Source organism: Schistocerca nitens, chromosome 6, assembly GCF_023898315.1.
Source record: "Schistocerca nitens isolate TAMUIC-IGC-003100 chromosome 6, iqSchNite1.1, whole genome shotgun sequence".
Taxonomy (NCBI): domain Eukaryota; kingdom Metazoa; phylum Arthropoda; class Insecta; order Orthoptera; family Acrididae; genus Schistocerca; species Schistocerca nitens.
In genome coordinates, this window is record NC_064619.1 from 222819205 (window position 1) to 222842034 (window position 22830).

A 22830-nucleotide genomic window follows, 5' to 3' on the forward strand; every position below is an offset into this window, starting at 1 on the left:
ATAGACAAATACAAAAATGACTTACAGAATGTATCGTAGCCATGAGGACAGTTATTTAAGAGAATGCAAGGAAAGAAAGAAGCTGGCACATTTCAAATTTATTACTTAGTAGAAACTGAAGATAGTCAAAACTGTGCAAGGAGAATGTTGTGGGAAATGAGCAGTGGGTATGCTGGACTAAAAACTCCATTTGGCTAAGGTGATCAGCTTACAGTGCTTTGTCTGATCAGAAGAGTAAGCTGGTTTTTAAGATTTCAACGGCTAACAATTCTAAAGATACACATTTTGACAAGAAGTAAAGTGTCTTTCAATGGTAGTTTTGGGAACTATTGTTGCTGTATCTCCATGATTTTTCGTTATTGTCATGTACAGTACTGTACAAGGGAACTACGTTGAAATTACGATGACAAAAAGGCAACAAACTTCATTATGCAGTTGACCTCTTAATGAAATACCTTGTATTTCATCGCAGATCAAAGCAGAGTTGCTGTTTCTTGTTAATGCCCAAAACCCTATGCACTAAGTTAATGAAAGCTGAAATTGCAAAGCAGCATGGTCACTTTGTTAGACTGCCAATGTACCACTGTCATTATAAAGATGTGAAACCGGTGTGAACGTGCGTGAAGTGTTGAGAAGTTCAATACAATCAAAAGTACAGATGTTGAAAGGCTTACAAATAAGGTAGTGCACAGCATCTTAACATCTGCCTGAGCAGTTTGTATAAGACATGCAAAAAAACTGTGGGATGAAGAGTACCACAGAGAAATTGGCAGGGGAATGATTCTTGATCCTACTACAATAAACCCTCATGAGTGCAAGTCATCTGTGTCTGGAAGTGAAGATAACTGCGTGGATTTCTCAGTGAGAACTACATAATTATTAATTGCTGGTACTTCAAGCTTCGTTTATATGACTGTCTGCAGCTGAAAAATACTTTATTAATAGGTAAGAATTCATCTTTGGCCTTATAATAATGCAGTTTTAATGCAAATACATTAATCATAATACAGAAGATATTGTAAGCAGGGTTACACAAGAAAACAAAATTAGTTTTTAGTGTATGATTAAATTCTCTTTCTTATACCCTTAAGATCACACATTTTACAGCTTGAAAAATGATATTAATATTGTCAATCACTGGATGCATGACGCAAGCATTGCAGTAAGTTGCTTGATTAACAAAACTTACTGCTATCATTCAAAAGGTGAAATCTTAAATATTGAATGTATTTAAAGAACTAAACTATATCATAATCAGTGTTAACATCATGATTATTCTCTCTCTCTCTCTCTCTCTCTCTCTCTCTCTCTCTCTCACACACACACACACACACACACACACACACACACACACACACACACACTTTCTCTCTGATAAAATGTAAAGATAAGATGCATTATGCTTCAAACTTAGTCATATAAATATTAAATGTAAGATCCGAAATGAAGAAAGAATATAGAAGTGGGCAGAGAAGTTGGTGCACACATTTTACACAAGTAAAATAAGTGCTTGTGCATACATATCTCAAAATTTCATAGTAACCATGTGTGAACATACTTTACCTCATACTATTTGATTTTAAATATGCAATTCACTTGCAGGTGCTCTGCTTTATTAAAAACTTAACTGGCACGTCATTCGTCACATGTAACTGACGTTCTGTGGTGGTGTGTAACTTACGTGCATGTATTTACAAACATACAGACTCCAGACCCGTGTGTGTGGTAACTCCACATCACATTGAATCGCGGGTGGTACAGTGTGTTTCATGCACATTGGTGGTTACCAACTGATATTGTGTGACATCTTGGGGTGGTAGCTTCACAGTGCCGTGCAGTGAGGCACACACCAGCTCAAAGTTGTCACGTGTGCTGATATTCCATTATTCCCACAAACAAGTAGCTTGTGTTTGATAATATAATGATGACACCTTGTGCATAAACAGAAAAAACAGACAACAGTATCAAATAGAAAACACATTTGTGCTGCTCACACTGTTAAACATGTAGACACTTGCACACACAAAGTTGTGTGAAACAAACCAATGTTATCAGAGATAAAATGTAGGTCCCAAAACATTACCAAAGTCATGATTTTGCTTCTCTTGCATAGAGGAGGTCACACAAGCACAGCAGAAAGACATAGTTTTCCAAACTGTCACTGGAAGGGTTCTCAACCATTTATTATAACTCGATTGTTATGGTACACACAATGAATTTCTACATGAAAAGTAGTTTAGCAATTCATCATAAGTTGTTACCACCTGAAAGTGAAGGTCTTCTCTTTCCAGACATTTTTTTTCTTCCTTCCAAAATGAGTGTACAGTCTCCTTCCTTTTTTTTCCTTCTGTTGCTGTCTTTGTCAAGTGTTCCTCCTGAATTTCTTCCTCAAAACTGTTGTAGAGTCCAGTTATCAATTCATGGCATATTAATCAAGACATAGTAAATTATGCAATTTGCTCTCCCAAAGCTTGGCAATCAGGGAATGTTGTTTCACACTCCTCAGATGTCAAATTTTTCCATGCCGTACTTTCCTCATACGTAGTATCTGATAGACAATTGTTATGCACAAATGCTAGTCTTTAGGAATACATGAGAATGAGACTTTAAATTGTTCATTGGTAGTGAAATTGTTGATCATTACACTGGAGTAACCATTACAGCTTCCTTGCATTAAAGAATCATTATCCTCTCATATCAAGCTTCTATCAGTCACAGCATTACAATTTTGTTGGGCCTTGAACAAACGATACATCTCATTAAATTTAATTTCTAGGTCAGAAGAATGTTACAGTACAACAGAAATCAACTTGCCGTCTAAATTAATTTCATCAAATAACTTTTGTCTGTCAACAGTGGCATCAAGAATCATTGTACTCAACTCTGTGAACTTCTTGTTGCTGTAAGATTGAGACTGAACTTCAGCCATCTCAGATTCTTTCCCTTCATCATGGTTTACCGTACTGATTGTAGTCAGAATGTTCAGTACCTATTCGTCAATCCTATCACCTCATTTTCAAATTTGTGATTAACTCTCGCATGTATTTCTTTATTTCCTGCTTCATTGTCTTCAACTCGGATGTGTTTTTGTCTATTTTGTAGCTCAATGTACAGATCTTTGTGTCTAGTTTATTGTTCAGATTGTGGAAGTGTGTTTCTAGTTTATTGTTCAGGTCGTGAAAGTGTGTGTATGGTTAAGTGATCAGTTCGTGAAAGTGTGTGCCTAGTTTATTCTTCAGTTCACATAAGTTTGCATTTAAAGTATTGTTCAATTCACGTGCATTTGCATCTAATTTATTATTAATTTTGTTAAGACCTCTCGTCGTACATCATTAGCTGCTTTTAAAAAATTTAATTCGCAGACTGGTACTTGGTTCTATATCACGTCGTCAGAGGCATCCGATACAGAGGACAAACAAACAAAAGTATATGTATCGACATCTACAACATAATATTTTGTATACTTAACAGTAGAAACATAAAGTTGCATACATATTGTGTACATCCAAATCAAATGTTGTGTGTGGCAATTACAGATTCTGTATGGTTTCAAAACTGATGTTGTTCTGAGATCAGATGTAGATACATCTGGCATGTACTCACTACCTGTGTATGTATTAAATACTGCACTTGGACAATTAACAATAAGGGTGGAATATATGTAAAGAGATAAAATTGATGTTAACTGTCACAAACAGTACAGTAAGGTAGAGGGACATAATGCAACAAAATCTCTTACCACACGACAAGGTTGCCACCTCGGATCTGGATCTGTGGGTAACCCAACATAGCTTGCCAAATTTAGTAAATTTCACATGCAGGAAAACAGAGAAAACTCTAATCCAAACCTATTCATTCAAAAAAAAAAAACTGTTAAAAATTTTTATGTGTGTCTTATTACAGAACTCTGTCATTAAGTACATTGTCAGGCTGTTTTGTCATGTGAGTGTCCATCTCCATTTCTTCCAGGAAATTCAATAATCGACCTTCTCCTGCCTTGTGAAGAATGGTTATGTTTCTAGTGTTGCCATTAACAGCACACTTACACTCTCTTAAATGAATAGTAAATTCTGAGTAACTAGATTCATTAACATGTTGTCTAAATCACATTTTGAAGTTTCCCCAGTTTGCCCAACATAAAACTTGCCACAGTCACTATGTATCATTTTATATACCTTGGATGCTTTATATGCCTAACTGTTATCCACAGCACGTACAATACGTGATCCTTACATTGCTCACTGTCCTGAAGCCAATTTACAGCCTCGTTTTCCAAACCAAATGCCTTGCCAGGAAATGACCCCAGTATGGTAAAACTAAAGACCTATCTTTTTTCTTTTGTTCACTTCTTTTGAATGTGACCTGATCTCTATTCCTAGTTTGTTACTTCTGTTTCTTGGTGTATAATCTCATAATTAGTGTTGCATCAAAGTGATTGTTAGATGCTGCCTTTTTCAGTGTATGCAATTCAGTGGTATTCACCTCATGTAAAGGATATTTCATTACCCTGTCAAGTGGTGAATGAAAATAAGCTTTTTTATGACGCCATGGACGAGAACTGTTTTGCATTATGCACTCATAAGTAGTGGCTTTTCAGAATACACTGAATATGTGAGCGCACCCTCCTCTTGAGTGCTAGGTTTTCTGATAGGCAGTTCGCCATAGGTAGGCCTCCTTTTTGTTCATATATGTGTTCAGTGAAGTTAAAGTAGCTCAGAAACAGGACTAACATGTGAAGATCACTCAGTTCATCAATTTCTGTTTGTCTCATTTTATTAAACTTGTGTAACTTTTTTGATAATGGGTATAGCTTCAGCTTTGGTGATATCTGTATACATTTTAGTGACACCAAGAGAGAGAATCTATTATTCGCTGGGATGTGAACATCTTTAATCTGATTGATTAGGCCAGCTAGCTCACTTCTTTGTTGTGTGGGAACTACATGCGCAATTTGTAAGAGCTGCGAAAATGATACGTGGCTTAAAATAAAAAGTTTTACAATGGTCAAGGAATTGGCAGAAAGTCAAAAAGTAGATTTTTTTTGTTTCTTTTTTTTTTTCCTTGTTTCAAGCGAATTTGTGAAGGTTTCATATGGCATTCAGAGGCAGTAAAAGATATGTAATAATTTTCTTTCAAGCATGAGTAGTGAAGGTCCATCACTAAAACTAAACAAGTTGATGTACTACTGAGAATTTTATTATATATTTGTTTTATTATTAATTGTTTGGCATATTGCAATTGGCAACATTTTGTAAAATGTGTGTAAATTTGTTTCAGCTGTACAACATTGTAATTGATAATGAAGTAACTGGCAGAAAGCTCCTAGAAAATGGTGATTTACCACGTCGTACAACATTTGTTCCATTAAACAGAATAATTGGTAGAGCTCTTGAACCTAAGTATGTTAAAGCTGCAGAGAAGCTGGTAAGTATTTGTGGTGTTACTAAAAATATAAGCACACTCTGTTTTATTTCAGGGGCTGTCAATGCATTAACTTTTTATTTTAATTTTTAGGTTGGTAAAGAAAATATAGTACCAGCAATACACCTTGTGGAATTTGATGACAAATATCGTGTTGTCCTCCAGTATGTCTTTGGTGAAACAATGATTACAAACAATATGGACATGGCACGTGAGGTTACGTTTAATGAGAACATCAAGAAGAAATGTGTGACTTTGGAGGGAGACATTTTTGATCCTGCAGGTGTCTTGCAAGGAGGTATGAGATTTTAACATCATTTGTCTGTTAAAAAATAATCTACAGATGGTAGTGACATTTTTCTGTATGCTTTAAAAATTCGCTGTAATCCTAAGTGTTTCTGCAAGTACTTGAATTGCTGTTGCAATTTACCCAGAGAGTCATCCAATGTACAAATTGGAAACCAGCTTTTTTAGCTCTAGAATTAATTACTGTTCTTTTTCTCCTTATGATAGGTGCACCTAGCACTTCAACACCAGTGTTGTCACAGTTGGAAGAGATTTTTGCCATGGTTGATGACTTTGAAGATAAAAAGCAAAAACTAAGAGAGATGGAAGAGAAAATTAAAAGGGTCAGTGAAGTTGCAAGATGGTAAGAAGTTTTCTTTCATGATTATGCATTAGCATCAGCGATTCCAGGACAGAGTTGAGGTTGGAAATGAAAGATAATGAACCATAATCAGTGACACTAATAACACAGGTGTGACAATCATGATATTACTTCTAGATGACGTCTGCTGTCTTTCTTCCAAATAGGATATTTGTGCAATGTATATGGTCTCTTACTCTGCTGGGAAAGTATAAAATTTTGTGCTGCTATGGCAGACTGATCTCTGTATTAATAATTTTACTCTTTGGATGTCATGGTTTTCACAACATGTCAATGAAATAAATCTTCTCAGATTACTGTGTACATATGAATAATCTGCACCCCCTGATTTTAAGGGAGGGTGGAAAAAATGAAATACTGGCGTTAACTTGCGTTTGTGTATACACCATCCATTGCATGTTTCCCTTTTTAAAGTGCAACTTTGAATGGGAAATTTACACACATATATAGTGGTTGCATGATACATATTAGACCTACATGGATGACAAAGTAATTTTTCCCTTTTTGTAACTTGTCTTGCAGTTCTCCAGTTGTATATCCGTAGAAGCTGTCCAGGACTGATGTGTTACATAAATTCGGTAATCCTTTAGAGTGACATTTCCAAACACGTGACACCCAGTCAACAACGAGGTTATTGTCCATAGGTCTCACCAATATGCCTTTCACTGATTTTTTTTTTTTTCCAGGTTATTTTTCCTTTTAAATATCACATAAGGTGTTACCTTTTCTCCATCACCAGTTACACACATAGCTGTACTCCTTTGCTTCTCACTGCCACCAGTTTGTATCATGATGCTTGATTCCCCTTTTGATGCGTGTTACCAATTTGTGATGATATACAGTAATGTTCGTGGTGCAAATTTATGATGTAGCAATGAAAATTCACTAATTTTGCTCATAATCCCCTGGAAGCAGTTCAAAGATGGTAGTTTTCCTCAAGTGGCCTAATCCATGTTGACTGAAAAAATCTTGATAATCAGTCCTGGCTAGCTTCAAAATCAGCGACACCTAGTTCTTTGGCTAAAGCCTGTGGTTTGGTCTGTATAATAACAGAGCCTTTTTCCTAGGTCCAGGTGCTTTGCATTGTGGCCACAAAATGCCCGGCAATTGCCGTTCGTTTCTTAAAGCCGTATTTTGTTTCTTCACCTGTCACAAATACAACCCTCACTCACATCATATTTCCTCCACCACACAGTTTCCAATTTTTTCTGCTTCTTCAATAATTTTAAGTTTTTCCTTAGCCATGTATGAGCTGTAAGAAGAACTTGTATGTATCCATAATTAACAAGTGCTTAACACATCACATCTAATGGGCTACTGACATGTCGCATACTTAGGCTGTAACAATACTATAGTGTAATGGGATCTGTTGTTCGAGGTGGTGTGGTACTAGCCTTATTGCAATTAATCTGCATGTCCCACTTTTTCATCCTTAGATTCAGGAAAAATGTGTGCGGATTTGTTGCATATGTGTGGTTCTTTTGTGGAGCGGCTACGATGTTCCCTGAAAGAACATATTCCATTTAGATTGATGCACTAATATCTTCAGAAGATTTGTTCATCTTTTTACTCTGCTGACAGGATGTAAGAAGTGTGTGGTTGGTGCTTCAGTATCTTCATAGTCTCCTTCCGATTGTTACGTTTCTGTCTTCAGCACTTCTTCAGGCTTTTAGTAACTCAGTGCATGTCTGAGATCTTCAAAGAATTGTTTTTGGGGCCCATGTTGGTCTCATTTTTCATAACTGAGCATTCAAAAATCTGTTATGTCTTAATATGTGGCCCAGAAGTGTTGTCTTTCTCCCTGCTACCTGACGGCTATTCATCTTCCTTTATGTATTTATTGTAGGATCTTCTGATTTGTTTACCTCTGACCACAGCTCCTTTTGTTGACTCTCTTCCGTAACCACATGAATTTCACTTCTAGGTGCTGTTTATCTTTTTTACCCATTGTTCAACCATCATTTCAACTAAGCAGCATACTCCAAATCAGGGATGGCAATGGCGTGCCAAACTGCACGCGTGTACAGATGTGCTGCACGCGTGCTGTCCAGGGCTTTGTCCGCCTCGCCACTGCTCAGTTTTCCTGGGTCTTTCACGGCGCGGCACTAGCTGTGCGATGCGACATCTTTTCATCCGGCATAGGGTGCATTAGTTGATTCGTAGTGGCAGCCATGTTTATTCCTCGCTATTTGTTAGTGATTCGTAGGAAGTTTATAAGTACTGTACAGTGGTTGTTGCAATGGAACACACGCTCACAAAGAGGCAGGGGGTAGTGACACGTCACGAGCCTTCAGAGCTGAATGGGAATTGCAATATTTTTTCGAAGAGAAGGATGAAAATTCTCAATGTCTATTATGCAGTCGCATACTCGCCGAGCCCCGCAAATTTGCAATGTTGTTGTTGTTGTGGTTGTTGTTGTTGTTGTTGTGGTCTTCAGTACTGAGACTGGTTTGATGCAGCTCTCCATGCTACTCTATCCTGTGCAAGCTTCTTCATCTCCCAGTACCTACTGCAACCTACATCCTTCTGAATCTGCTTAGTGTATTGATCTCTTGGTCTCCCTCTATCATTTTTACCCTCCACGCTGCCCTCCAATGCTAAATTTGCAATAGAACGGCATTATAACACCACACACAAAGGTCTTAATGATTTAGTTGGGTTGATAGATCAAACAAGTTGGCGGAATTAAAAAGACGTAGTGTTATGCAGTGAGACGGGCCGAACGTGAATACCACTTACAAATCTTTGTGTTTCTGATATTTGTATTTCTACATATTTGTCATTAGAATTCGAATTTAGAGTTCACTCAATTTTTGTTTCCTTTTTTTAGCCTGCAACCGATGTAGCGACCTGTCTTTAAGAGCAAGCTACAAAAAGCGCTCAAAATTGCAAGAGCGAATAAGCCTTTCAGTGATGGTGATTTCATTAAGGAATGTATTGTTGAGACAGCGGAACTCTTTGACGCCACTGGAAGTAAAGTAGTTTAGTGAAATTAGTCTTTCCAGACAGACAATTGCTCGCTGCATAGCTGGTATGGCAGCGGATGTCTATAGGCAGTTAATTGATAGTGCCTACAAGTTTATTGCATTCTCTATTGCTTTGGACAAGTCGACAGACATTTCGGACACAGCACAACTAGCGATTTATGTTGGTGGAGTCGACACAAATTTGCATGTGACGGAAGAACTGTTAGATTTAGTACCAATGAAACACACAACGAGGGGTACCGACTTGCCAAAAGAAGTTGAAGAGGTAGTTGAAGCCGTTGGCCTGAATTGGAAAATGTTAGTTTCAGTCACCATGGATGGAGCTAGCATTGTTGGTAAAAAACTATGACAATCGACAGAAGATTTGTACGGAATTCATTGTTTTGTACACCAAGAAGCTCTTTGTGCTAAGTATGCAAATTTGGAGCACGTGATGAAGTTGGTAGTCACCATAGTACATTTTTTGAAGTCGCATGGCTTAGTACACCGTCAGTTTCAACAGTTTCTCATGGAACTGAACGAAGAGTACGGAGATGTTATTTACCACTGGGAAATATGTTGGTTAAGTCGAGGATTGTGCCTCGAAAGATTTTTCAATTTAAGACTCGCTATTGTTGAGTTCCTGAAGGAAAAAGGAAAGGCAGAGCCAAAATTAGAAGATCCAAAATGGATTGCAGACCTCGCCTTTCTAGATGATCTGACTGCACACTTGAACGCTCTCAGTAAGACTTTGCAAGGTGAGTAGCAGCTTATTTCTGATCTGATGAAAAAAGTGGATGCATTTAATAAGAAACTCGCATTGTGGAAGGAACAACTCATAAAAATGAATACCGCCCATTGCCCTACGCTCTCTAAAGTCAGAGAGAATGCAACTTCTGACGAATTCGTTTCTGTGTTGGAGGAACTACAGGCACAATTTTCTAAATGTTTTCAGGACACTACCAGTCTGACATCTGTTTTTGAAATATTTTCTAGGCCCTTTGCCATTTCAGTTGAAAGTACTCCACTGCATTTGCAAATGGAATTGATCGATCTGCAGTGTAATGCCCGTTTAAAGGACAAATTTTTTTACGTAAAAACTGTCCAGGAATTTTACTATGGTTTTCCTCGGGAAGAGTGTCTCCGTCTCCACAATGAGGCTGCAAAAGTTATATCAGTGTTTGGATCGACATACGTGTGTGAAAGGTTTATTTTGATTATGAAACTAAATAAGTCAGGCAATCTGAGTGACGAAAATATGAGAAACTGTCTGCGTTTGTCCGTGTACCGTCAGTTTGTGCCGGATATGTACTTTATTATGTCTACAATGAACCAAAAATAATTAAATTAATGGTGATAATTTTGTTGTATTTGTCATATGTTTTGTTGAGAATTGTAGTTATTGCAAATTTTGTTCAGTTGTTCCAGAATATAAAATTTGATGTTTCACATGTAGTTGGAATCACTTATTCCATATCATACTGCATGCTGTAGACTACTTTCAAGTCTGTTTCTATATCTCAGCTTAAATGTTGTAAGAATTTTACGCGTGACGATGTAAGAAGCACGATATTATTGGTGTAATGCAGTTTCAAACCCAGCGTTATTGTTATTTTTCTGTAGGTGTATGAACAGCCAACAAAGATTCAGTATTGCTCAACATTATGTGTTGTACAGAGCTTAATATTATCAAAAGTCGTAATATGAAACTAAGCCACATGCTAGCAGGGCGGTGTTCCTTACGTGAATGCACTGTCGCGTGCGGCGTGCTCGTAGTTCCACGTATGCGCGCGCAGTCAGCTGGTGTGGTAGCGGACGTGTGATGTCAGAAGGGAGCGATCTGACGCGTGTAAAAGCTCGGCACGCATGCATGCACACGTGCCGCGTTCTTGGCCGTCCCTGCTCCAAATGAAAAATTTAGCATAGGTTTTGCCATCTTGGTGTTCAGGATTTGGTTGTTTATAGAGTCTTCTCTTGCAATAGAACAAATGGTCTGCAAAGTTTATACACATTCAAATTCCTTGGCCACTATCACACCAGGACACTACAGCCCGAATGCCAGTTGGCAGCTTCTGGAGGTGTGTGTGTGTGTGTGTGTGTGTGTGTGTTTTCTACATCTGAATAAGGACACACTATCCTGTTTCATGTTGTTGTTACTCCATCCAGGATTTCCCTCTGTTTGTCTACATTCTTAAAACTGTAACTTTCAAATATGCATTTATTTCATTTTATTTTCACTAGTTATTTTTTTGTTTTTCTTTCAGCTATGATTCTTATAAACAACAATTGGAAGTGAAAACACACAAACTCTCACTTCTGCAGAACCAGTTGGAACATACTGCCCATCACCGCCTGATGCAAGAAATTGAACAAATCAAAGCTGACATAAGTAAGTTTTTATCTACAACAATCTTGGATTTCTTCATTGGTGTGGAGTAAATACATAATTGAAACTGTGTTAGCAGTTTGTTGTTTCCAATTTCTGTGAACATACAACCGAAGGCAAGATACTAAGCCAAGATAAGTTTTTCTTTTGTTCTCTCTGCCATAGCATTCCAAAACACAGCAGCTTATAAGAAATATCACATACAGTATTTAATATTTGTGCCCTGTTGCCAGACAGTAGAAGCTTGTTGTTGACAAAATCAAATTTATTGACAGTGAGGAGGAGAAAGCAGTGGCATTACAGGCAGAAAAAGTGGTGACAGCAAAATGTTAAAGCTGATACAATGCTGAGATGAATGGAATTGAAATATTTACACCCCCCCCCCCAATCCAAAAAAAAAAAAAAAAAAAGAAAGAGAGAAAGAAAAAGCAGCTAAGTGCCCACAATATACAGCGTGTAAAAAAACAATGTATAAATATTGACAGAATTGTTAGAGAAGGTAAAGGAAACTCTTTTGTTACATGAACAAATGTCAACAGGTACACTGCTACCCAAATGGGGTCCTTGAAAGGCTTGGCTCTAGACTTCTTGTGGGCCATTGTTTACTGTAGTTTGACCGCTTCCTATGCAACACATTGATATTGGAATCTCATTTGCAACATAATTACATCTTACTGTTAGGAATGGTCTTAAACGTCTAGCAGTGTTCACATCCATTCGTAAACAATTATGTAGTTCTTGTTTAGGTTATGTTGCATTTACATGAAAGTTACTACTAATATTTACAGGTTCTTCATGACTGATTACACTCTGGCTTAGCCGATGACATGCATTTCATTTATGGAGAGACAACAGTCAAGAAGCAAAGTGCCTGTATGCAGAAAGTCTTTTAAGAAGGAGACACCAAATCATTTCACTTTCCAAACACATGATGGCTGTCTTCGTTAAACAGGATCCGTGAGACCAGAAAGATGTGTGAACTGTTCGGTTTGAGGAAGCTGTGTTATAGCGAATTGAGAACCACCCCAGTGCCAGCAAACGCTTCATAGCCAAGTAACTAAATACCTACAGCTCCAAAGTTGTAACATCCTGCACAAGACACGCATGCATTAATTCAAATATGAGGGTGTATCAGTTGATGACTTCACGTAATGTGTGGAATTCTCCAATGGTATCACAATACCAAGCCTGACTTCCAGATGTGTATCTTGCTTACTGATGAGGCAGCCTTCACAGTGGAAATAATATTCAGCAGCTATAACAACCATATCTGGACATTGGAAAACCCTAAGCCAACTTGTGTGTACGGTCATCAACAGAGATTTACCTTAAATATTTGGGCTGGTATTGTTCATGGCTATCTAATTGGGCAGTATCTTCTGCAAAAAACATGCGATGAAGGAAATAACTAAGTATTTTTCCACGAAGTACTGCTGTAAGTGTTGAAGAAAGTCCCTCATTCAAGGATTAGGATGTATTGACCTATCAGCTGATGACTTTCCCTAGTGCTAATTATACCAACACCATCCCTGTCTTAAAAGTGTTTGTCTTGTTTATGATGATTACGGTTCCAGCATGACATGGTCTTATCACATTTTACCAATGATGTGAAGGAACATTCAGACAGTGTTTTCCCTCAATTGTTGCATTGGTAGGACTGGAACACTACCACGGCCAACATGCTCCCTGCCACACCACTGTGTACTTTGTTTTATGGGAGAAGATGTGTTCGGTGTACAAGACAGTGGCAGACACCCCAGAAGAGTTGAGTGCCCATTTGGCTGAAGCCATTATTCATGAAACACCTGGTTGTTTTGAGCTTGTCAGACATCATTAGCATGCAGATTCCACTTGTGCTTTAGCATAAGTAGATGACAACTGTAATATTAATCACATCACAGTTTCAACACTGTCCCTGTACATCACTAGAGTTAAAACCATCATGGACCTGCAGCAGGGAAAGAGTACAGTTGTGGCATTTTTAAGTGGAGGAGTGTGTTAAGATGATGAGATAGAATGCAGGAAAGAGAGAGACTGCACAGAGGAAACTGATGGCAGAATAAGTGAAAATGGGGATGGGTTAGTGGGGACTGAGGGATGGAGGATTATGTGATGGACATTTTGATGACAATACATCTTTGGGTTGCAGAGAGAGATCCTTATGACATGGATTGTGAACAGCTGGTGAAGTCAAACATTTGATGCTCAGCAGTGTGTTTTGCCACTGTGTGGTCAACTCTGCTCTTGCCTACAGTCTGGTGGTGGCCATTCATTCAGATGGATAGTTCGTTGGTGGTCATGATTTTATACAAGGTGGAAAAAGTCACAACAGAGCTGGTATATATATATGTGAAAAAAATGGAGTAGGATGTGTTGTAGGTGCATGTGATAGGGCTTGCACCAGGGTCTTTCACAAGGATATGACTCGTGTCAAAAGGGGTTGGGAGTAGTTGTGGACCAGGATATTTCATAGATAGGGTGAGCAGCATAATACCACTCAGAGAGAGGTAGGGAAGATTTTTGGTTATTTATATACGTAATGATCTGTAATCAAAGCTCTGGTGAATAATGTGGTAAGTTGTTCCAATTTGGGATGGAACTGGATAATCAGGAGGGTGATCCTTTGCTATCAGTTCATGGGTGTGGTTGGAAGATATGAGGCATAGTGGGTATAACACTGAAGATCCATTTGTGAACTAAGTTTGGAAGATAGTACCTTTTGGTACAGACATTAGTGGTAACTTCTGCACACAGGGCAATGGATTGCTTGTCACTGTATGTTGGTGGCCAGACTCAAGGATAGGGATTTTTTTTGTGCTGGAAAGTATTGCGGCTGTAAAAATTGAGGTACTGTTGTTAGTTGATGGAATCAATATGGAAAGAGGTTTTTATGGTACCATTGGAGAGCTGGAAGTTTCTCATTCTTAATTCTGTACCACTCTTGCCACCCTCCATTCCGTTGTTCCATCTATGCTGCCCCACTGTAATTAATGACGGATGCCTCATACACATTAAAAATTCCATACACCATCACCCTAATGTTTCAAAAATTATGCCCAGGAAATTGTGTCATTGATACACAGAAAATAAAAAAAAAACTCAATTTATTACATAGTTGTAATAAAATGTTGCATAATATTTGCTTTTATTATCAACAATGATGACACTATACTGGGTAGGGGGATTATTATTGTTATTAAACCCTTTAATTGATCAGAGGATAAAGAAAGAACCAAAATATACCTACCTTTTATGTGGGAGCATAACCTTGATTACTACAGCATAGATTCCTCAGCTTTTCTTACTGTGAGGCAGAAAAACTGCTTAAGTTCTTAAGACAAAAACTTATTTCCATCATAATTTTGTACATCGTCTTTTACTTAAGCACAAACTTCATTATGACTGTTTCGATTCGATCTGAAGTCCAAATCTCCGGTACCAAGAACACTGTGATAATTTATTTATCTATGATATAAATAAGGAAAAATTAAATTTTCAGTACATAAATAATAGACAAAGAATCAGAAGTACTACGAATAATTTTTCTGGTGGTCAGCTTAAAGGATTAATTTTGCTTTATAATTCAGGCTTGAAATCATATAAACAAGTATACGAGACATGTAGGTAGCATTGAGAGATGTCAGTACCTCTGATTTTAAAATACACATATCAATAAACGTTTTGCATCACCCCGGTTCCCAGAACTCCTGAAGACAGGTGTTGACTGTAGATATTGTATCACACACACAGTCCCTTTGACTGTTCAGAGACGTCACGAAACCTGCCCAAAGATCTAAACAGGTCAGATAGCCGATCAGTTCCAGTCATTCCACCATGAAGGAGGTACACGGCCTGTGTTGTCTGTAGTTTAACCATGCCTAGACGGTCAATACTACGGTTTGATTGTGTCCGCATTGTTACTTTGTGCCAGGAGGGACTCTTAACAAGGGAAGTGTCCAGGTGTCTCGGAGTGAACCAAAGCGATGTTAGGATATACAGAAAAACAGGAATTGTTGATGATGTGCCTCGCTCAAGCCGCCTAAGGGATGCAGTGGATGACTGCTACCTACGGATTATGGCTCGGAGGAACCCTGACAACAACGCCATGATGTTGAATAATGCTTACCATGCAGCCACACGACGTCATGTTAAGACTCACTGTGCGCAATAGGCTGCATGATGCGCAACTTCACTCCCGACGTCCGTGGCGAGGTCCATCTTTGCAACCACGGTACAGATGAGCCCAGTGGCATGCCGAATGGACTGCTCAGGGTTGGCATCACATTCTCTTCACCGAAGAGTGTCGCATATGTCTTCAACCAGACAATTGTTGGAGACGTGTTTGGAGGCAACCTGGTCAGGCTGAAAGCCTTAGACACACTGTCCAGTGAGTGCAGCAAAGGTGGAGGTTCGCTGCTGTTTTGGGGTGGCATTATGTGTGGCCGACGTACACCGCTGGTGGTCATGGGAGGCACCGTAGCAGCTGTACGATACGTGACTGCCATCCTCCGACCTATAGTGCACCCATATTGGCAGCATACTGGTGAGGGATTCGTCTTCATGGACAACAGTTTGCACCCCCATTGTGCACATCTTGTGAATGACTTCCTTCAGGATAACTTCTTCGGTTGACTAGAGTGGCTAGCATGTTCTCCAGACATGAACCGTATCAAACATGCATGGGATAGATTGAAAAGGGCTGTTTATGGACGATGTGACCCATCAACCACTCTGAGGGATATATGCTGAATCGCTGTTGAGGAGTGGGACAATCTGGACCAACAGTGCCTTGACAAACTTGTGGATAGTATGGCACGACGAATCAATGCAAGAGGACGTACTACTGAGTATTAGAGGTATAGCAATTCTGGACCACCACCTCTGAAGGTCTCGTTGTATGGTGGTACAAAATGCAGTATGTGGTTTTCATGAGCAATAAAAAGGGTGGAAATGATTTTATGTTGATCTCTATTTCAATTTTCTGTACAGGTTCTGGAACTCTTGGAACCGAGGTTGATGCAAAACTCTTTTTGATGAATAAATTGTGGTTGTTTTTGTGGTAAAGCTGCCTTTAACTGAATAATAAACTTTTTATTTTTCTACATTTTTAGCTTTTAGTGCAGGTTTATATTGTTAATTTGCCATTATAATTTTGTAATACAAGTAAATGTACTGTTTCAGAGGAACTGGAGGAGAAAGTAGAAAAATGCAAGCAGATTGAGAAAGATGGAGCGAAAAAAGTGAAAGACCTCGAATATCAAGTGGAACATGCTAAAGAGGTTATAGAAAAGGAGAGGAAAAATGCAGAGAAAGATATGAATCGGCTTAAGACCAAATCGGAGGCAACCCAGGAGAAATGGCAAAAACTTCAACAGGTAAATTTACTACATCTGATGGTATTTCAGTATAATTTACACCATCAGTACTGTCACTGTTCATTATTGTGATGGTTTTAGTATTTAATTTATACTACATGCTCTAGTTGTGCTAAATTGGTTGGCTAGGACACACAATACGGGGTTCCTTGGAATAGTAACAATACTTTCTATTATTATCAAGACCTCACAAAGCACATGGAAGGGGTGAAGAAAATAGTTACTGTTCATCATTAAGTGAACTGCAAGTGACTTCGTGACATTACAAATCCCCCCAGACGAGTGCACTGGATTTAAGAATGAATGCTGCACTTGAATATGAAGAAATTTTCTAAGGTATGGAAGAATATCCATGTACTTTGATATCTATGTCATACCAACCAGTCTTTGTGTACTTTATGACTATCCCACTCTTTGTCAGGCAAAAATGACAGTATCCACTGTCAGTGGAGTTGATGACACTAATCAGTCCCAACAAACCACTTAGGGTTAACCATTTTAAACTTGGAATTACAAAGCAGATGTGACAGTGAAAAGAATGAAAACATGCGTAAAACCTCATTTACATCTCACTAGAAGTGGAAGTTCAAAATCATCATTGGGCAAGGATAAAAACTGTAATAGATTGAACTTATCAACTTAAGCAGACTGCATGTAGGACACAAGTGCGACATATTCTTGAGTACTGCTAGAGTGTCTGGACTCCGTACAAGCTTGGATTGAAGGAAGACATCGGAGCAGTTTGGAGGCGAGCTACTAGATTTGTACCAGTAGTTTCGAACAAAACGTGTTACGGAGATGCTTTGGGAACTCAAATGGGAATACCTGGAGGGAAGATTATATTCTTTTCAAGAAACACTATTGAGAAAGTTTAGAGAACTGGCATTTGAAGCAGACTGCAGAAAGATTCTTGTGTCACCAATACACATTGCATGTAAGGACCACGAAGATGAGACATGAGACATAATGGCTGATACGGAAGCATACAGATGGTCGTTTTTCCCTCGCTTTGTTTGTGAGTGGAACAGGAAAGGAAATGACAAGTGCTGTTACAGAGCACCTTCTGCCACGCACTGTATGGTGGCTTGCAGAGTGTCGATGTAAATGTATCAAAGAACCATTCTGTTATTTGTGGCATGGTTAGGGAAACTCCAGAAAATCTGAATAAAGATCACATTACAGGGATCTTACGTGCATCTCATTCCTCATGAATATACAGGAAGATTCAGCTGTCCCTACTCCTATGGGTTTTACACAACCCACAATGCCTTCAGAAACCACGCACAAGATGTGAAAATCTCTCACATGGTTTTTGAAGGCATTGTGGGTCGCATAAATCCGATAGGTAGCATGTGTGATATTTTAAAGAACTCTGTGGCACAAGGCTTAAATTTAAGATAAATGTATAGTTTTCTTCTTCATATTAAAATGTTTATCCAACTATGCATGAAAAGAGAAGAGTCGATGTTACGAGGTCTACTTTTTAAGTTTACACAGATATAGTGAAATAAAAACATTTTTTGGTACAAATCATTTTGTTTTTTCTTTAGACTACTTGCCTTTTAAGTTTTACACACTTTTGCATGTGTTCAAACCAATTTTAGGACTTTTTCTCATTCTAATGTTTTTTGCCTCAAAAATACTGTTTTGAGAGGATTCAACATCTTGTTGCATTGATAAAAAACACTGCCTATGCAATTTATGTTGGACGTAAATGAAGAAATAGAAGTTAAGGAGTAAATCAGGTGAATGTAAGCAGTTACGCATTATGTAAGAATTCAGAATCTCGTGGCGGTAACATTAAATAAAAAGGTCTCGGGTGTGCAACTGCATCAAGTAATTAAAATTACATGAGCTTATTCTGTTCTACATTAATTCATTGTTTTTCACTGTCAAATGTTCATTTATTTGACAAGCTTTGAGAAAGCTGTCATTGTCATGATGAAAGCTATGACATTTTTGTTTGTTCTTTGTGTTTCATGCTCTCAGGGGCTTAGCATTTGTTTTCGAATTGTGAGGATGTTATGAAACTCTATGAAAAAAATCTCAGTCTAAAGGTGTGCTGTGCTCCAATGAAGTGCTTGGCTGTTGGGGTGGAACAGTCATTAGTGGGCAACCTCTGGGGAAACTGCCACCTCTCAGTTGTATAAGGCTTACCTAGGCAAGTGGGCCTCTGTCAGGGTGGACCTTTAGTTCCGTACCTGCTCATGTCATCAAGATGGAACCCTGTAAATGTTCTCCTCCATCTCCGTGGAATGGATGGGCTGCCGATAGGTACCACCACCCAGTTTAAGAAGAGGGCTTGTGCAGTTAGTCCTCTGTACTCAGAAATTAACAGAATGCATGCTGCTAGTCAGAACATGTTTCTAATAGTTGAAAAGAAAGAGAGGAGCTTTGAAATAGTTTCACCTTTGTATATTCAAAAAGATTTAAATGTCATTGCTGGCACTTTATAAAATCTGTCAGTTGATTGCACAATGGGATGCCATTGATAGAAACTTCTAGTTCCCAACAAGTAAAGAACCTCCAGGAAGCTCAATGCCTCAGGGAATATGCAATCGAAACTGAGCTATGCAACACCTTAAACTGCAGCAAAGGTGTTGGTAGGTGCAGAGATCTGGTGGACATCGGCAAAGAAGAATTGACAGTTGAGTGGACCCAAGAAGATATTGTTGGTGAATGGGCCCGAGAAGGTTTTGATAGTGTACAGAATATCATGAGAAAGGTGGCTGGGGATCTGTAAAATCCGACTCTATTATTCTCAATTTTAAAAACTCTCAGAGCATGAAAAGGCAGGTTTCTTTGCTTAAGCATGGGCCCTATGTCCCCAATGTACTGTTTTAAATGCTAGCCCTCTGGGCACACCACTTTCTGATGTACAGAAGCCACTTGTGGTAAATGTGATAAAGGCCGCTGACGGAGGAGTCATTTGTTCATATCCTTTCAAGTATGTGAATTCCTCTGGGAATCACCCTATCTGGAGTAGGGACTGCAGCATTTATCTTGAAGAACAGGAGGTACAAGAACTTAAAACAAAGAAACACATCCCGTATGGTGAGGCAAAAAAAGATGTGTAGGGCCATGTGCCCCAACATTCACTACCTCCTTTGCTTCAGCTCTTCAAAAGTGCGCATGGAAAGCCAGTGCTCCTACACAGAGGTTGCTAGTATGATGCTTGTGGCACACAGGATACTGTGTGCCATATTTTTCTAGACTGTGTTTTATTTTCAGAGCAGAGAGCAGCAGCAGATTTGGCGACCAGTCTGTCCTCTATTTTAAATCATTCAAATGAGTTTGATTCGAGGCTTACGGTTTTGTGATATGTCCAGCTTGTTTACTAAAATTTTAGGGAGATGTTCTTAAAGTATTAACAGTGTGACTGGCTCACTCACATTTTTTGTAAGTGGTCAGTCAGTTGCATTTCCCTGTGGCTTTACTTCAGCTCTTCTGTTGTTTTTCTTCTGTTTTAATCCTAGGTATAGTGCCTTAAAATGGGTGTGGTGAAGTGATTGTGTGTTTCAGTGTGAGATAGGTGGGAGTGAGTGAATGAGTGAGTGTCATTTTGTAGGTTTACTATTTATTCATGGTGTGACAACGTTTTTAGCCCTTTTACTAACACGTCTCTTTTAATATTTGTAATGGTGCCGATAACCTCACTATTGAGCATCCCTAAACCACACACACACACACACACACACACACACACACACACACACACACACACACACACTTACTCACTGCTAAAGTTACTGTGGTCAACAAAGAAAAGGTAAACCCACAGAACATGGGGACAGATTGTTATTGGAAATGTTTGCAAGTGTGAATGTCAGTATTAAGAAAATACCCAAGAAAGTATCTGTGCATGTCGGTATTATTTTAAGATGTGTTTTACAGTTATAACATTTCATCACTATATAATTGCATGTGCTGTGGAAACTTGAGCATAAACAGTGTCAAAAGTTTTCAACTTTGAATTGCATGAAACTGGAAGTGGTAATTTAGTCAGGTGTACTGTTAATGAAAATGGGCAGCAGCTAACTGCAGACTTAAAGTGACAGTTACTACTATCTCTTAACACCTGTGATGAGATGCAGATATTTGTCTCAAAAACAAATTTGCTGCTTGAAAGATAGTTTATATTAGTATTTGTTACATATTTGTTAATTTCTTGTTCTTGTGCAGAGTTAAATAACACTGCAAGCTACAATTCGTTCTGGCTCTTCATCTGATGCACTGACAACAATATATAGTGGTAAAGTCAAATGCTGCAACTGTAATACCTGCCACATGATTTAATTTTACTCTGAGTCCTAAACTTACACAGATTAAAATTATATGCACTAACAAACATTGCCATATGCAAAAGAAGTGGCAGATCGAAAAAAAAATCCAGGAACTGACATGGGATCAAACCTGGTATCATCTGAACTGCATTCCAGGATGCAACCATTGAGCCACTGCCTTATAATTACAAATTAGCTTACATATGCATCCTGTTAGTCTTGTTCATCGATATTCAATTCAAGCACTTGTTTTGTCGTTAAAAATTAAATATGAGTTATGTAGTTACTGCTATTAGGTCCTAGAGAAAGTTTTGAAAGACATGTTCAGTCTTTTTTGGCTGCTGTCAAACTCCATGTATTTAACTTTCCAGTGAAAATATTTTGAATTTTCGTTTCTTATTCTGCTTCTAAGTGTCTATAAAATTCCTTATACTAATCACATTACATGAGAGTCATCTCTTAAACGTTTTATGATGTCAGTTATTACCTATAATCATTACACACATTACTTATATAGATGATAATTTCTTCACCTTGGCTCCTGGTTCTTTTAAACAAGAAGAGAAAAGAGAATAAAGAATAAGAAGGAAAAAGGTCGAGCTTCAGCAGTGATAGAATGGTGTATTCACATATTTACTTAACATTTTTTGTGTTAATAGCAACTTCTTTATTAATTATTTTAACTTAAATTTGAGCAAAACAAAACCATTGTTTTGTAATGCCACTAGACTGTAATCTTACAATTGCAGTTGACTTCAACTTGATCTGCAAAATTTCGTTGCTCATCTGAAGTCGTGTTCTTTATCAATCTAATGTCAGCTGCTTTATACAACCAGCCCTAATTGTTCTGTATTTGTAGAAGTGTTAGAGAAATTTATGAATTATTTTATTTTAGGATTATGAGACTTTAGAAATGGAAATTGGTGAACTGAAATCTTCACTGGAGACAAGCAAACAAGAACTGATGGATATTTCAGGAGAAATAACAAAACTTGAAGAGGCACATCAGGCACTTGAGTCTGAGTTAAAGTCAGTTAAGGTGAGTGGAAGAAGCTATCAATGGTTTCACTCTTTGTATACTCATTCCTGTGTGGTTCAGAGTACATGCATGTCATGATAGACTGTTATTCTGTTAATATATGCTCAGTAATCCCTCCTTCCCTGCCCATGGTTTGATGTGGCCCACTACAAATTTCTCTCCTTTGTCAGCCTTTGCATCTCAGGGTAGTACTTGCAGTCTGCATCCTCAATTATTTCCTAAATGTATTCCAATCTCTTTCTTCCCCTACAGACTTTTCCCTCTACAGCTTCCTCTAGTACCATGGAAGTTATTCCCTCATGTCTTAGCAGATGTTGTCATCCTGGCCCTTCTTCTTGTCAGTATCTTCCATGCATTCCTTTCATTGCTAATTCTGTGGAGAATCTCCTTATTCCTTACCTTATCAGTCTACCTAATTTTCAACATTCTTTTGTAGCACTGTATCTCAAATGCTCTGAGTCTCTTCTGTTCCAGTTTTCCCACAGTCTTTGTTTTACTACCATACAATGCTGTGCACCAAACATATATTTCCAGAGTGTCATCCTCAAATTAAGGCCTATGTTTGATACTAGTAGACTTCTCTTTGCCAGGAATGCCCTTTTTGGCAGTGCTAGTCTGCGCTTGATGCCCTTCTTGCTCTGTCCGTCGTTGGTTATTTTGCTGCCTAGGTAGCAGAATTCCTTAACTTCATCT

At 38.4% G+C, this 22830-nt stretch overlaps 1 protein-coding gene across 1 annotated transcript in view; it reads left to right on the forward strand.

The window, feature by feature from the left end:
- Positions 1 to 22830, forward strand: part of LOC126262477 (structural maintenance of chromosomes protein 2) — a 160931-nt gene that overhangs the window by 109417 nt on the left and 28684 nt on the right. Inside the window, exons 12-17 of the mRNA XM_049959141.1 lie at positions 5278 to 5424; positions 5515 to 5719; positions 5935 to 6070; positions 11319 to 11443; positions 16622 to 16815; positions 21994 to 22137. Of these exons, the coding sequence (XP_049815098.1) occupies positions 5278 to 5424; positions 5515 to 5719; positions 5935 to 6070; positions 11319 to 11443; positions 16622 to 16815; positions 21994 to 22137 (951 nt within the window). The remainder of the gene's footprint in view (positions 1 to 5277; positions 5425 to 5514; positions 5720 to 5934; positions 6071 to 11318; positions 11444 to 16621; positions 16816 to 21993; positions 22138 to 22830) is intronic.